Source organism: Oncorhynchus clarkii, chromosome 18 (genome assembly GCF_045791955.1).
Source record: "Oncorhynchus clarkii lewisi isolate Uvic-CL-2024 chromosome 18, UVic_Ocla_1.0, whole genome shotgun sequence".
NCBI lineage: Eukaryota > Metazoa > Chordata > Actinopteri > Salmoniformes > Salmonidae > Oncorhynchus > Oncorhynchus clarkii.
Genome location: NC_092164.1, coordinates 50,239,585 through 50,252,923, shown reverse-complemented (window position 1 = coordinate 50,252,923; position 13,339 = coordinate 50,239,585). Strand labels below are relative to the sequence as shown.

Genomic DNA, 13,339 nt, shown 5'->3' with positions numbered 1-13,339 from the left:
ATCTTTAAGAAATGGCTTTCTTCTTGCCACTCTTCCATAAAGGCCAGATTTGTGCAATACACGACTGATTGTTGTCCTATGGACAGAGTCTCCCACCTCAGCTGTAGATCTCTGCAGTTCATCCAGAGTGATCATGGGCCTCTTGGCTGCATCTCTGATCAGTCTTCTCCTTGTATGAGCTGAAAGTTTAGAGGGACGGCCAGGTCTTGGTAGATTTGCAGTGGTCTGATACTCCTTCCATTTCAATATTATCGCTTGCACAGTGCTCCTTGGGATGTTTAAAGCTTGGGAAATCTTTTTGTATCCAAATCCGGCTTTAAACTTCTTCACAACAGTATCTCGGACCTGCCTGGTGTGTTCCTTGTTCTTCATGATGCTCTCTGCGCTTTTAACGGACCTCTGAGACTATCACAGTGCAGGTGCATTTATACGGAGACTTGATTACACACAGGTGGATTGTATTTATCATCATTAGTCATTTAGGTCAACATTGGATCATTCAGAGATCCTCACTGAACTTCTGGAGAGAGTTTGCTGCACTGAAAGTAAAGGGGCTGAATAATTTTGCACGCCCAATTTTTCAGTTTATGATTTGTTAAAAAAGTTTGAAATATCCAATAAATGTCGTTCCACTTCATGATTGTGTCCCACTTGTGTCCCAAAAATACAGTTTTATATATTTATGTTTGAAGCCTGAAATGTGGCAAAAGGTCGCAAAGTTCAAGGGGGCCGAATACTTTCGCAAGGCACTGTACATTGTAGTCATTTAGTAGACACTCTTATCCAGAGAGACTTACAGAAGTTAAGTGCCTTGTTCAAGGGCACATTTTGTACTATTTTTATTAACAACAACAAAAAACATTGAATTAATCAAATATTATTATCAGTCTTCTTTCTCAAATGAAGGGTAGTTGGAATGGGGGTAGTTTAGGGTTGTTACTGGTTATAAACCGATCTGTCATTTTTGATGCGTCTACCAGTTGACCTCGGCTCTCTTTCCTTTACCCCCCTCCCCACCCCTCCACCTTACCCTCCTGAGAGTCAGGCTGACCTATTCTCTACCTCCCATCTCCCCTAACCCTTACCTTGTCGTCCTGTGCGTCAGGCTGCAGTAGGCTGTGTTGCTGGATGGCCATGGGGGGTGGTAGGGGTACAGAGTCGGGCCCCTCCTCACCCTCCTCCTCTCCACAGCTCTGCATCCCAGAGGACGAGGATTTGGACAGGGTCCCACTAGAGAGGCCCTCGTTACGCACTCTCTGTAGAGGAGAGAGAGAGAAGAGAGGGAGAGGGAAAGAGGTTAGATAGAGATAGAGACAGACAGAGGAGAGAGTAGAGAGAGGAGAGAAGGAAAGAGGTTAGATAGAGATAGACAGAGGAGAGAGTAGAGAGAGGAGAGAGGGAGAGGGAAAGAGGTTAGATAGAGATAGAGACAGACAGAGGAGAGAGAGGAGAGAGGGAAAGGGGTTAGATAGAGATAGAGACAGACAGAGGAGAGAGTAGAGAGAGGAGAGAGGGAAAGAGGTTAGATAGAGATAGAGACAGACAGAGGAGAGAGTAGAGAGAGGAGAGAGGGAAAGAGGTTAGATAGAGATAGAGATAGACAGAGGAGAGAGTAGAGAGAGGAGAGAGGGAGAGGGAAAGAGGTTAGATAGAGATAGAGATAGAGACAGACAGAGTAGAGAGAGGAGAGGGTAGAGAGAGGAGAGGGTAGAGGGAAAGAGGTTAGATAGAGATAGAGACAGACAGAGGAGAGAGTAGAGAGAGGAGAGGGTAGAGAGAGGAGAGAGGGAGAGGGAAAGAGGTTAGATAGAGACAGACAGAGTAGAGAGAGGAGAGGGTAGAGAGAGGAGAGAGGGTAGAGGGAAAGAGGTTAGATAGAGATAGAGACAGACAGAGTAGAGAGTAGAGAGAGGAGAGGGTAGAGAGAGGAGAGAGGAGAGAGGGAGAGGGAAAGAGGTTAGATAGAGATAGAGACAGACAGAATAGAGAGTAGAGAGAGGAGAGGGTAGAGAGAGGGGAGAGGGAAAGAGGTTAGATAGAGATAGAGACAGACAGAGTAGAGAGTAGAGAGAGGAGAGGGTAGAGAGAGGAGAGGGTAGAGAGAGGAGAGAGGGTAGAGGGAAAGAGAAGACACAGACACACAGAAGACTTTGAGGTCTCCCCCTTACCTCCTCCACAGTCTCGTCCTGGGGTGTAGCAGCGCTGTCGTCAGAGTCTTTCTGGGTGCTGCCCGTCATCTCGCCACTCTTCCTCACCTTCTTGTGTTTGTGCGCCAGCTTCTTCACGTGCCCGTCTGCCTTGCCACTGCTCAGACGACGCACAGGGCTGGTCAGCCACTTACGCAGGGTGTTACCTGGGACAAGGCGGTAGAGAATGTTAACACTGACATCTAGGCACGCACAATCACACACCTTCTCCTTTTCCACCACTGTGAATTTAGAACTGTTTGTTCAATCCCTTTGCAAAAAATTGGCGAGGTGTGTGTGATTACCTGGTCGTTTAGGTCCGGGCGAGGTGTGTGTGATTACCTGGTCGTTTAGGTCCGGACGAGGTGTGTGTGATTACCTGGTCGTTTAGGTCCGGGCGAGGTGTGTGTGATTACCTGGTCGTTTAGGTCCGGGCGAGGTGTGTGTGTTTACCTGGTCGTTTAGGTCCGGGCGAGGTGTGTGTGTTTACCTGGTCGTTTAGGTCCGGGCGAGGTGTGTGTGATTACCTGGTCGTTTAGGTCCGGGCGAGGTGTGTGTGTTTACCTGGTCGTTTAGGTCCGGGAGAGGTGTGTGTGATTACCTGGTCGTTTAGATCCGGGCGAGGTGTGTGTGTTTACCTGGTCGTTTAGGTCCGGGCGAGGTGTGTGTGTTTACCTGGTCGTTTAGGTCCAGGCGAGGTGTGTGTGTTTACCTGGTCGTTTAGATCCGGGCGAGGTGTGTGTGTTTACCTGGTCGTTTAGGTCCGGGCGAGGTGTGTGTGTTTACCTGGTCGTTTAGATCCGGGCGAGGTGTGTGTGTTTACCTGGTCGTTTAGATCCGGGCGAGGTGTGTGTGTTTACCTGGTCGTTTAGGTCCAGGCGAGGTGTGTGTGTTTACCTGGTCGTTTAGGTCCAGGCGAGGTGTGTGTGATTACCTGGTCGTTTAGATCCGGGCGAGGAGTGTGTGTTTACCTGGTCGTTTAGGTCCAGGCGAGGTGTGTGTGATTACCTGGTCGTTTAGATCCGGGCGAGGTGTGTGTGTTTACCTGGTCGTTTAGGTCCGGGCGAGGTGTGTGTGTTTACCTGGTCGTTTAGGTCCGGGCGAGGTGTGTGTGATTACCTGGTCGTTTAGGTCCGGGCGAGGTGTGTGTGATTACCTGGTCGTTTAGGTCCAGGCGAGGTGTGTGTGTTTACCTGGTCGTTTAGGTCCGGGCGAGGTGTGTGTGTTTACCTGGTCGTTTAGGTCCGGGCGAGGTGTGTGTGATTACCTGGTTGTTTAGATCCGGGCGAGGTGTGTGTGTTTACCTGGTCGTTTAGGTCCAGGCGAGGTGTGTGTGATTACCTGGTCGTTTAGATCCGGGCGAGGTGTGTGTGTTTACCTGGTCGTTTAGGTCCGGGCGAGGTGTGTGTGTTTACCTGGTCGTTTAGATCCGGGCGAGGTGTGTGTGTTTACCTGGTCGTTTAGGTCCAGGCGAGGTGTGTGTGTTTACCTGGTCGTTTAGGTCCGGGCGAGGTGTGTGTGATTACCTGGTCGTTTAGGTCCAGGCGAGGTGTGTGTGTTTACCTGGTCGTTTAGGTCCGGGCGAGGTGTGTGTGTTTACCTGGTCGTTTAGGTCCGGGCGAGGTGTGTGTGTTTACCTGGTCGTTTAGGTCCGGGCGAGGTGTGTGTGTTTACCTGGTCGTTTAGGTCCAGGCGAGGTGTGTGTGATTACCTGGTCGTTTAGGTCCGGGCGAGGTGTGTGTGTTTACCTGGTCGTTTAGGTCCGGGCGAGGTGTGTGTGATTACCTGGTCGTTTAGGTCCTGGCGAGGTGTGTGTGTTTACCTGGTCGTTTAGGTCCGGACGAGGTGTGTGTGTTTACCTGGTCGTTTATATCCGGGCGAGGTGTGTGTGTTTACCTGGTCGTTTAGGTCCAGGCGAGGTGTGTGTGATTACCTGGTCGTTTAGATCCGGGCGAGGTGTGTGTGTTTACCTGGTCGTTTAGGTCCGGGCGAGGTGTGTGAGCCCATGCCGTGATGTCCGGGCTGCAGGGTGGCAGAGGAGCCTGGCATGATGGAGTCATTACTACACACTGACAGAGTGTCTGGATAGGAGGAGAGGGAGGAGGGAGAGTGAAAGAGAGGTTATCAAAGTCTTGAACACACCCATAACACATCTAATAATAACCATTATTATAACCTGGGGTGTTCCAGCCCTGAATGCTGATTGGCTGACAGCCGTGGTATATCAGACCGTTTACCACGGGTATGACAACATGTTTTTTTACTGTTCTAATTACGATGATAACCAGTTTATAATAGCAATAAGGCACCTCGGGGGTTTGTGGTATATGACCAATATACCACAGCCTAGGGCTGTAACCAAGCATTACGCGTTGCGTGATGCATAAGAACAGCCCTTAGCCGTGGTATATTGGCCATATACCACACCCCCTCTGGCCTTATTGCTTAAATATAGGACTTTCTGAAACTCAAAAGACGCTGTCCCCTACTACAGATCTCCTCACCCACCTTTATGGTTGAATATCCCCTCCATCTCCAGGGAGGAGCGTGAGTGGGCGATGCAGAGCATGGCGCAGGGTACCAGTCCCTCGTGGGCAGGGGAGCGGTCCGTGGTCCTCACCAGACACCAGTCAGGCTTGTCATGGCACCTCTCCAGGACCTCCACAGTCTGGCCCCTCCGGACGGTCAGCTCGTTGCTGTTACCAGCCATGAAGTCATGGATCACCACGGTCAGCTCACAGCCACCAGACAGCTGGAGGAGAGGAGAGAGAGATGGTCAGGGGGAATGTAGAATCATACGAAGAGGTGGATCATTATTACATCATTCCCCTACGAGGGTAAAGCAGGCAACAACGTCCTCAGGTCCTTTTCAACTGAAGCCTTCTCTTCATGATCAAACGTCATTTTAGAAATACTGTGTGCTGTTCTCACCCGTCTATGTTCTGTGCAGCCAGAGAGATGACCAGAGTGTGTGTGTGCTCACCTTGTCACTGTCCAGTGTGTTCTGTGAGGTGCGTGAGGCAATAGAGATGGTGTCTGGTTGGCTGCTGCCATCACCCTGGCTGTCCAAGTCCTCTCCATCCCTATCAAACCCCAAACACAGACAGAGGTCAGTGTGTGTGTGTGTGTGTGTGTATACACGCATATAAGTGTATGTGTGTCTCTGTGTGTGTAGGTGTGTATAGTATACTAATGCACTTGTGTACCTGTACCTGCGGTGTCCCTTGTGATGCTTGGCGGTGGCAGACTTAGGGATGTGTATGGGTTCCTTCAGAGCTCCTCTCAGGTGGATGGTTCGATCCTGAATCACCTCCCTGATGTGTTTGATCCAGTCCTGCTTGTTCTCAATGCTCGACGCCTGCCATTGGCCAGGGAGAAAGGGTCAAAGGTTAATTCCCAAAATCACCACGGTCTCTGAAGTCATATTTTAGTCTAAACAGGTCCATAGACCCCACTGGAGAATGAACCGATATATTCCAATACCCACATTAGCATACCATTTAGAATGCATGCGCATCACATGGCTTCATTCTAAGTAGTAAGCTAGTGTGGACATTGAAACACAGAAAAGGGAGAGTAGGAGAGGAGACAGAGAGAATTCCACAGTAGAGTATTGAGATGCAGCTGAGGGCTGCGTTAGGTGTTAGGCTAGTTAGTACAGTATTACTCACCATTGATCCATGTTTGCATCCCTGACTTGGCTTTGGTTCAAATATAGAATAGAGAATTTCACTGTTTTGTTTTTAGTTCATTTATATGACATTTTCTATGAGGACAGAATGTCTGGAGATGACGGACGGACAACAGTCACAGTATTTTGGTGGTGGCCAGTTAATGGTTAATATGGGCAGCACAGGTAGATGAGCAGAATAGGAACAGAGTCAATACACTGTGTTAGACACATCGGGTTAGGAGCAGGGAAACATACTTTTACAACCACTGGCACAAACATAAAGCTTCCGTATTAAAACTAGCTTTGGAGGTGGGTGTTCAAAAAAGTAAGATGTTGAGTTTGGTAAGGAGAGAAAAAAGAGAGAGCGATGGAAAGAGGAAGAAAGGAAGATGGGAGAGAGAGAAGGAAAATTAAAGAAAGAGGGTCAACATGTGAGGTGTCAAATCATTAAAAAAAAGAAGAGATCCATTTTTCTAGACAATAAATATGTATAGGCCTCGACTCCATACAAAGGATATAGAATGTAGTGGGAGCGTGTGGGAGCTTGAAGAATTGTTGGAGTTTAGGGGTTAAAGTTCATGTCAGTGGTGTTGGCGTAAGCATGTTAGCCCACGGTTGGTTAGCGAACGAACGGTTAATATTCAGAGATACAAACATAAACAAAACGGCCCAAGACGCAGATGTACTGTACTAGACTAGACTGTATGATAGAACAGTCATCAGACAGAACACAGAGAGATAAAGAGACCAGGGTAACAGATGTACTAGACTAGACTGTATGATAGAACAGTCATCAGACAGAACACAGAGAGATAAAGAGACCAGGGTAACAGATGTACTAGACTAGACTGTATGATAGAACAGTCATCAGACAGAACACAGAGAGATAAAGAGACCAGGGTAACAGATGTACTGTACTAGACTAGACTGTATGATAGAACAGTCATCAGACAGAACACAGAGAGATAAAGAGACCAGGGTAACAGATGTACTGTACTAGACTAGACTGTATGATAGAACAGTCATCAGACAGAACACAGAGAGATAAAGAGACCAGGGTAACAGATGTACTGTACTAGACTAGACTGTATGATAGAACAGTCATCAGATAGAACACAGAGAGATAAAGAGACCAGGGTAACAGATGTACTGTACTAGACTAGACTGTATGATAGAACAGTCATCAGACAGAACACAGAGAGATAAAGAGACCAGGGTAACAGATGTACTGTACTAGACTAGACTGTATGATAGAACAGTCATCAGACAGAACACAGAGAGATAAAGAGACCAGGGTAACAGATGTACTGTACTGTACTAGACTGTATGATAGAACAGTCATCAGACAGAACACAGAGAGATAAAGAGACCAGGGTAACAGATGTACTGTACTAGACTAGACTGTATGATAGAACAGTCATCAGACAGAACACAGAGAGATAAAGAGACTAGGGTAACATACGTATAGAGATCGAGAGAGGGAGATAAATACAGAGAGAAACAAGAAACAGAGAAGCACATACGAAGCTTCACATCCACCAGACAGCAGCATAGAGTCATGCAATCAAAACGGGGAAGATGAAAAGGGGGGAGGAGAAGAGAAGAGACGGAAAAGAAAAGATGGGATGTGAGGAGAGGAGATAGAGAGGAGAGGAGAGAGAGAAGGGAGAGAGAGGAGGAGAAGAGGAGAGGTGAGGAGAGAGTAATAAGGCAGAGAAAGGAGAGGAGATAGAGATGAGAGGAGATAGAGAGGAGAGGAGAGAGAGAAGGGAGAGAGAGGAGGAGAAGAGGAGAGGTGAGGAGAGGGAGAGGAGAGGTGATGAGAGAGTAATAAGGCAGAGAGAGGAGAGGAGATAGAGAGGAGAGGAGAGGAGAGAGAGAAGGGAGATAGAGAGGAGAGGTGAGGAGAGAGAGAGGAGAGGTGAGGAGAGAGTAATAAGGCAGAGAGAGGAGAGGAGAGGAGATAGAGAGGAGAGGTGAGGAGAGAGAGAAGAGAGGTGAGGAGAGAGAAATAAGGCAGAGAGAGGAGAGGAGATAGAGAGGAGAGGAGATAGAGAGGAGAGGAGATAGAGAGGAGAGGAAAGAGAGGAGAGGTGAGGAGAGAGTAATAAGGCAGAGAGAGGAGAGGAGATAGAGAGGAGAGGTGAGGAGAGAGAGGAGAGGTGAGGAGATAGAGAGGAGAGGTGAGGAGAGGTGAGGAGAGAGAGAGGAGAGGTGAGGACAGAGAGAGGAGAGGTGAGGAGAGAGTAATAAGGCAGAGAGAGGAAGAGAAGAGGAGAGGTGAGGAGAGAGTAATAAGGCAGAGAGAGAAGGGAGAGAGAGGAGGAGAAGAGGAGAGGTGAGGAGAGAGTAATAAGGCAGAGAGAGGAGAGGAGATAGAGAAGAGAGGTGAGGAGAGAGAGAGGAGAGGTGAGGAGAGAGAGAGGAGAGGTGAGGAGAGAGAGAGGAGAGGTGAGGAGAGAGTAATAAGGCAGAGAGAGCAGAGGAGATAGAGAGGAGAGGAGAGGAGAGAGAGATGAGAGGTGAGGAGAGTAATAAGGCAGAGAGAGGAGAGGAGATAGAGAGGAGAGGAGAGGAGAGAGAGATGAGAGGTGAGGAGAGTAATAAGGCAGAGAGAGGAGAGGAGATAGAGAGGAGATAGAGAGGAGAGGTGAGGAGAGAGAGAAGGGAGAGAGCGGAGGAGAGGAGGAGAAGAGAAAAGAGAGAAAGGAGAGAGAGAGGAGAGACGGAGAGGAAGAGAAGGGAGAGAGAGGAGGAGAAGAGGAGAGAAAGAAGAGAGAGGAGGAGAAGATGAGAAAGAGAGAGAGGAGGAGAAGAGGCGAGGAGAAGAGAAAAGAGAGCGAAATGAGAGGGAGAGGAGAGAAGAGAGGAGGAGAAGAGAGAGAAGGAGAAGAGAGAGAAGGGAGAGAGAGGAGGACAAGAGAGAGAGGAGGGAGAGAGAGGAGGAGAAGAGAGAGAGGAGGAGAAGAGGAGAGGAGGAGAAGAGGAAAGAGAAAAGAAAGAGAAAGGAGAGAGAGGAGCGGAAGGAGAGGGAGAGGAGAGAGAAGAGGAGAGAGGTATTCTTCTATGTTCTTACCTTGAGTACGATCTTGTTGTCGGAGGTGGGGGTTCGTCCCACCCACAGAGCAAACTTACAGGGGTCTCCCTCAACGTGCTCTGTTACCCCCAACTCTGACGTCTGGAGAGAGGGAGACAAATTACTGCTATTTTGGAGACAAATTATTGCCATTTTATAGGAATTCCTTTGGCAATATGCAATACGTATCTGTCTATTTCTAGCCAATGACACCAGAAACAGAGAGAGAGAGAGAGAGAGAAAGAGAGAGAGAGAGAGAGAGACAACTAAAGAGAAAGAAAGAGAGAGACACAACTAAAGAGAAAGAAAGACAGAGAGAGAGACACAACTAAAGAGAAAGAGAGAGAGAGAGAGAGACACACAACTAAAGAGAAAGAAAGAGAGAGAGAGACACAACTAAAGAGAAAGAAAGACAGAGAGAGAGAGACACAACTAAAGAGAAAGAAAGACAGAGAGAGAGAGACACAACTAAAGAGAAAGAAAGAGAGAGAGAGACACAACTAAAGAGAAAGAAAGACAGAGAGAGAGAGACACAACTAAAGAGAAAGAAAGACAGAGAGAGAGAGAGACACAACTAAAGAGAAAGAAAGACAGAGAGAGAGAGACACAACTAAAGAGAAAGAAAGACAGAGAGAGAGAGATACAACTAAAGAGAAAGAAAGAGAGAGAGAGAGAGATACAACTAAAGAGAAAGAAAGACAGAGAGAGAGAGACACAACTAAAGAGAAAGAAAGAGAGAGAGACACAACTAAAGAGAAAGAAAGAGAGAGAGAGAGAGAGAGAGAGACACAACTAAAGAGAAAGAAAGACAGAGAGAGAGACACAACTAAAGAGAAAGAAAGACAGAGAGAGAGAAAGAGACACAACTAAAGAGAAAGAAAGACAGAGAGAGAGAGATACACAACTAAAGAGAAAAAGACAGAGAGAGAGAGATACAACTAAAGAGAAAGAAAGACAGAGAGAGAGAGAGATACAACTAAAGAGAAAGAAAGACAGAGAGAGAGAGAGATACAACTAAAGAGAAAGAAAGACAGAGAGAGAGAGATACAACTGAAGAGAAAGAAAGACAGAGAGAGAGAGAGACACAGACAAAGGGAACGACTAAAACAGAAAAGAGAGAGAGACAAGAGAGAGAATGTTGTACTCACGTAAAGTCTGCTCTTGTACATGTACTTGCTCCGTCCGTTGGAGTCTTTGACCTCCTTGCTGAAGATGAGGGACATCTCGAAGAGGAAGAGGTGACGCTCGCGTCCCTTGCGGATCAGAGTTTTAGGATCCCACACATGGAAGGACTCCTGCAGGATTAACTCTCCCTGAGACTCGATGTTCTCGTCGAAACCTACAGGAGAGGGGGAGGGGGGAGGAAGAGAGTGTTCAAGAAAGAGTTACTTCACCATGCACATGTGCATAAGCATTGTTGACTTTGAAAGTGTGTGCGTGTATGTGCACGTGTGTATGCGCGTGTGTGTGTATGTGTCTCTCACCCTCCAGCATTGAGAGGTGCATGGCGTCGTTGGCTCTCTTGGGGACACTGAGCATGACCTCCAGTCCATCCTTGATCTCTCCTTTCCCCTCCTCACAGCATGTCAGCAGCTCCTACATACACCAGAGAGGTACCATCAACAAATACCCTTTGAAAGCAAATATGTCATATTTATTGTGACTGATAATATGCCCATTAGGTGGATTACCCATAACCTGGGATGTACTGGTAAACAAAAAGATGAGCTGAACGCCAGCCGAGATGGCATGTAACGTAAACACTGATGCTAACTAGTGTGATGGGTGCATAAAAGCTACTCACCAAATAAAAAGGTATGTCCCTACATTCCTGCTCATCACAATGTAAACATAAGAAAATATAAACAAACATTTGTAGAGGTTGTGTATGTGCTTTATAAAAGTGGGTTGCTATGGTTACCTTGAGCAGGAGCTGGTACTTGGTGATTCGCTGAACAGGCTTGATCAGGTAGGAGGAGATGGAGTTGGCCAATCGGTGCCTCTGCTGGATCTCCTGTACACGCCCACACAGAGAAACACATTGGGTGTGATTGGGTGCAGGGAGCTGTCACTCACAGTATGGGCCAATAGAAGGGCAGGGTACTCACGTCAAAGTAGGGTCCAGCATGCTCTAAGATGAGCTGGGTGGAGTCTGGTTTGTTCTTACAGTAGTTGACGTACATCTGGAACTTATCAGCCTGGACACACAGATACACAACAAAGAGTTAAAACAAATGTAGCTACTTAAAAGTGCCTAGTTAAATAAAGGCTAAATAAATAAATAAATACAATTTAAAAAAAGGCATGTGTTTCCTTTTTGACCAATCACATATAAGTAGAGATATTAAGTCTTTATACCTGTCCTAAGAAATCATTATTTGTACCTGTCCTTACATGTCCTAAGAAATCATTATTTGTACCTATCCTTACATGTCCTAAGAAATCATTATTTGTATATGTCCTAAGAAATCATTATTTGTACCTGTCCTAAGAAATCATTAGTTGTGCCTGTCCTAAGAAATCATTATTTGTACCTGTCCTAAGAAATCATTATTTGTACCTGTCCTAAGAAATCATTATTTGTACCTGTCCTAAGAAATCATTATTTGTACCTGTCCTAAGAAATCTTTATTTGTACCTATCCTTACATGTCCTAAGAAATCATTATTTGTACATGTCCTAAGAAATCCTTATTTGTACCTGTCCTAAGAAATTATTATTTGTACCTATCCTAACATGTCCTAAGAAATCATTATTTGTACCTGTCCTAAGAAATCATTATTTGTACCTGTCCTAAGAACTCATTCTCTATATTTTTCACAGATGTCACAGACGGAGGACCTAAGCCCTAGGACCATGCCTCAGGACTACTTGGCATGATGACTCCTTGTTGTCCCCAGTCCACCTGGCTGTGCTGCTGCTCCAGTTTCAACTGTTCTGCCTGCGGCTATGGAATCCTGACCTGTTCACCAGACGTGCTACCTGTCCCAGACCTATTATTTGACCATGCTGGTCATTTATGAACATTTGAACATCTTGGCCATGTTCTGTTATAATCTCCACCCGGCATAGCCAGAAGAGGACTGGCCACCCCACATAGCCTGGTTCCTCTCTAGGTTTCTTCCTAGGTTTTGGACTTTCAAGGGAGTTTTTCCTAGCCAACATGCTTCTACACCTACATTGCTTGCTGTTTGGGGTGTTAGGCTGGGTTTCTGTACAGCACTTTGAGATATCAGCTGATGTAAGAAGGGCTATATAAATACATTTGATTTTTTATTTGATTTGATGTCAAGTTACTTTAACTTTTTCCTTAAAACTTGCTAAAGCATTTTTGGTTAAGGGCTTGTAAGTAAACATTGTAATGTCTAGACCTGTTGTATTCGGCACATGTGACAAATGCAATTTGATTTTGATCACAAACCTACATTCGGCCATTTTATGAACCAACTCACTTGTCTTGAGAAAGACAAGAACGGATACACACTCACTCACCCAGGTGACAAAGCAGTGGCCCACATCTTCTGGTAGCTGTTCATACTTCTCCAGCTCTTTGAGAAAGATACTGTTGAAAAAGGAGAGAAGAGGAGAGGGAGGAAGAGCGAGAGAGCGAGAGGATGTGAGCGAACACCATAAAAGCAGAGAATAACTCCTGTTAGTATACAAAGCTTCAGCACTGGAAATGAACCTGATAGTGGATATAGCTTGTTGTGGATGTACAGGGACAATGACTCAGGGAGCGGGACTTACTTGTGATGGAACTCATAGAGGTCCACCATGTTCCCGAAGATGATGTGTTCCTTGTTGACGATGCCAGGAGGGATCTCCTCTACCCCACTTGTCATCTCCCACAGGTACGTCTGGAGGGAGGAGGATGGAGAGAGGGGGTTAGATCACACACACGGAGGGGCCAGATATATCTGATCCATTGAGTCACAGCTGCTGCATTTAACGGAAATCTACACGGCAACCTTACATGTTATATGTGCATGTGTTGTGTTATTGGTCTTCCATGTTGGTCAGATGTTTGTCCACGTGTGTTGTGTTAAAATTTCACAAGGTGGCACCAGACAGTGGCAGCAGAATCCCACTATAGGTAAGGGGGCAGACAAAGAGAGAGAGTAGGTTTACTTACGTCTGTACACTCCCTCAGGTCTCTCACATAGGTCTTCTCTGTCTGGATCAGCTCAGCCATGATGAACCTACATACACACAAGCGTGCACACACAAACACGCGTGCACACACAAACACACGTGCACACACAAACACGCGTGCACACACAAACACGTGCGCAAACACAGACACGCGCACACACAGACGTGCGCAAACACAGACACGCGCACACACAAATATACGCGCACACACAGACACGTGCGCAAACACAGACACACGCACACACAGACACG

The 13,339-nt window shown here is 46.7% G+C and overlaps 1 protein-coding gene across 4 annotated transcripts in view; it reads right to left on the bottom strand.

Annotated features, from left to right (window-relative positions):
• Positions 1–13,339, bottom strand: part of LOC139373626 (triple functional domain protein) — a 130,879-nt gene that overhangs the window by 20,608 nt on the left and 96,932 nt on the right. For 2 of the 4 annotated variants that reach the window (XM_071114347.1, XM_071114348.1), the window contains exons 27-40: positions 13,068–13,134; positions 12,683–12,792; positions 12,428–12,497; positions 11,044–11,133; positions 10,857–10,949; positions 10,420–10,531; positions 10,084–10,274; positions 8,936–9,037; positions 5,399–5,544; positions 5,170–5,269; positions 4,695–4,938; positions 4,157–4,267; positions 2,169–2,353; positions 1,086–1,256 (exon numbers count right to left, since the gene is read on the bottom strand). In XM_071114347.1, the coding sequence (XP_070970448.1) occupies positions 1,086–1,256; positions 2,169–2,353; positions 4,157–4,267; positions 4,695–4,938; positions 5,170–5,269; positions 5,399–5,544; positions 8,936–9,037; positions 10,084–10,274; positions 10,420–10,531; positions 10,857–10,949; positions 11,044–11,133; positions 12,428–12,497; positions 12,683–12,792; positions 13,068–13,134 (1,792 nt within the window). Of the gene's footprint in view, positions 1–1,085; positions 1,257–2,168; positions 2,354–4,156; positions 4,268–4,694; positions 4,939–5,169; positions 5,270–5,392; positions 5,545–5,857; positions 5,888–8,935; positions 9,038–10,083; positions 10,275–10,419; positions 10,532–10,856; positions 10,950–11,043; positions 11,134–12,427; positions 12,498–12,682; positions 12,793–13,067; positions 13,135–13,339 lie in introns of all 4 variants that reach the window. The other 2 variants (XM_071114346.1, XM_071114349.1) reach the window with 2 other exon arrangements.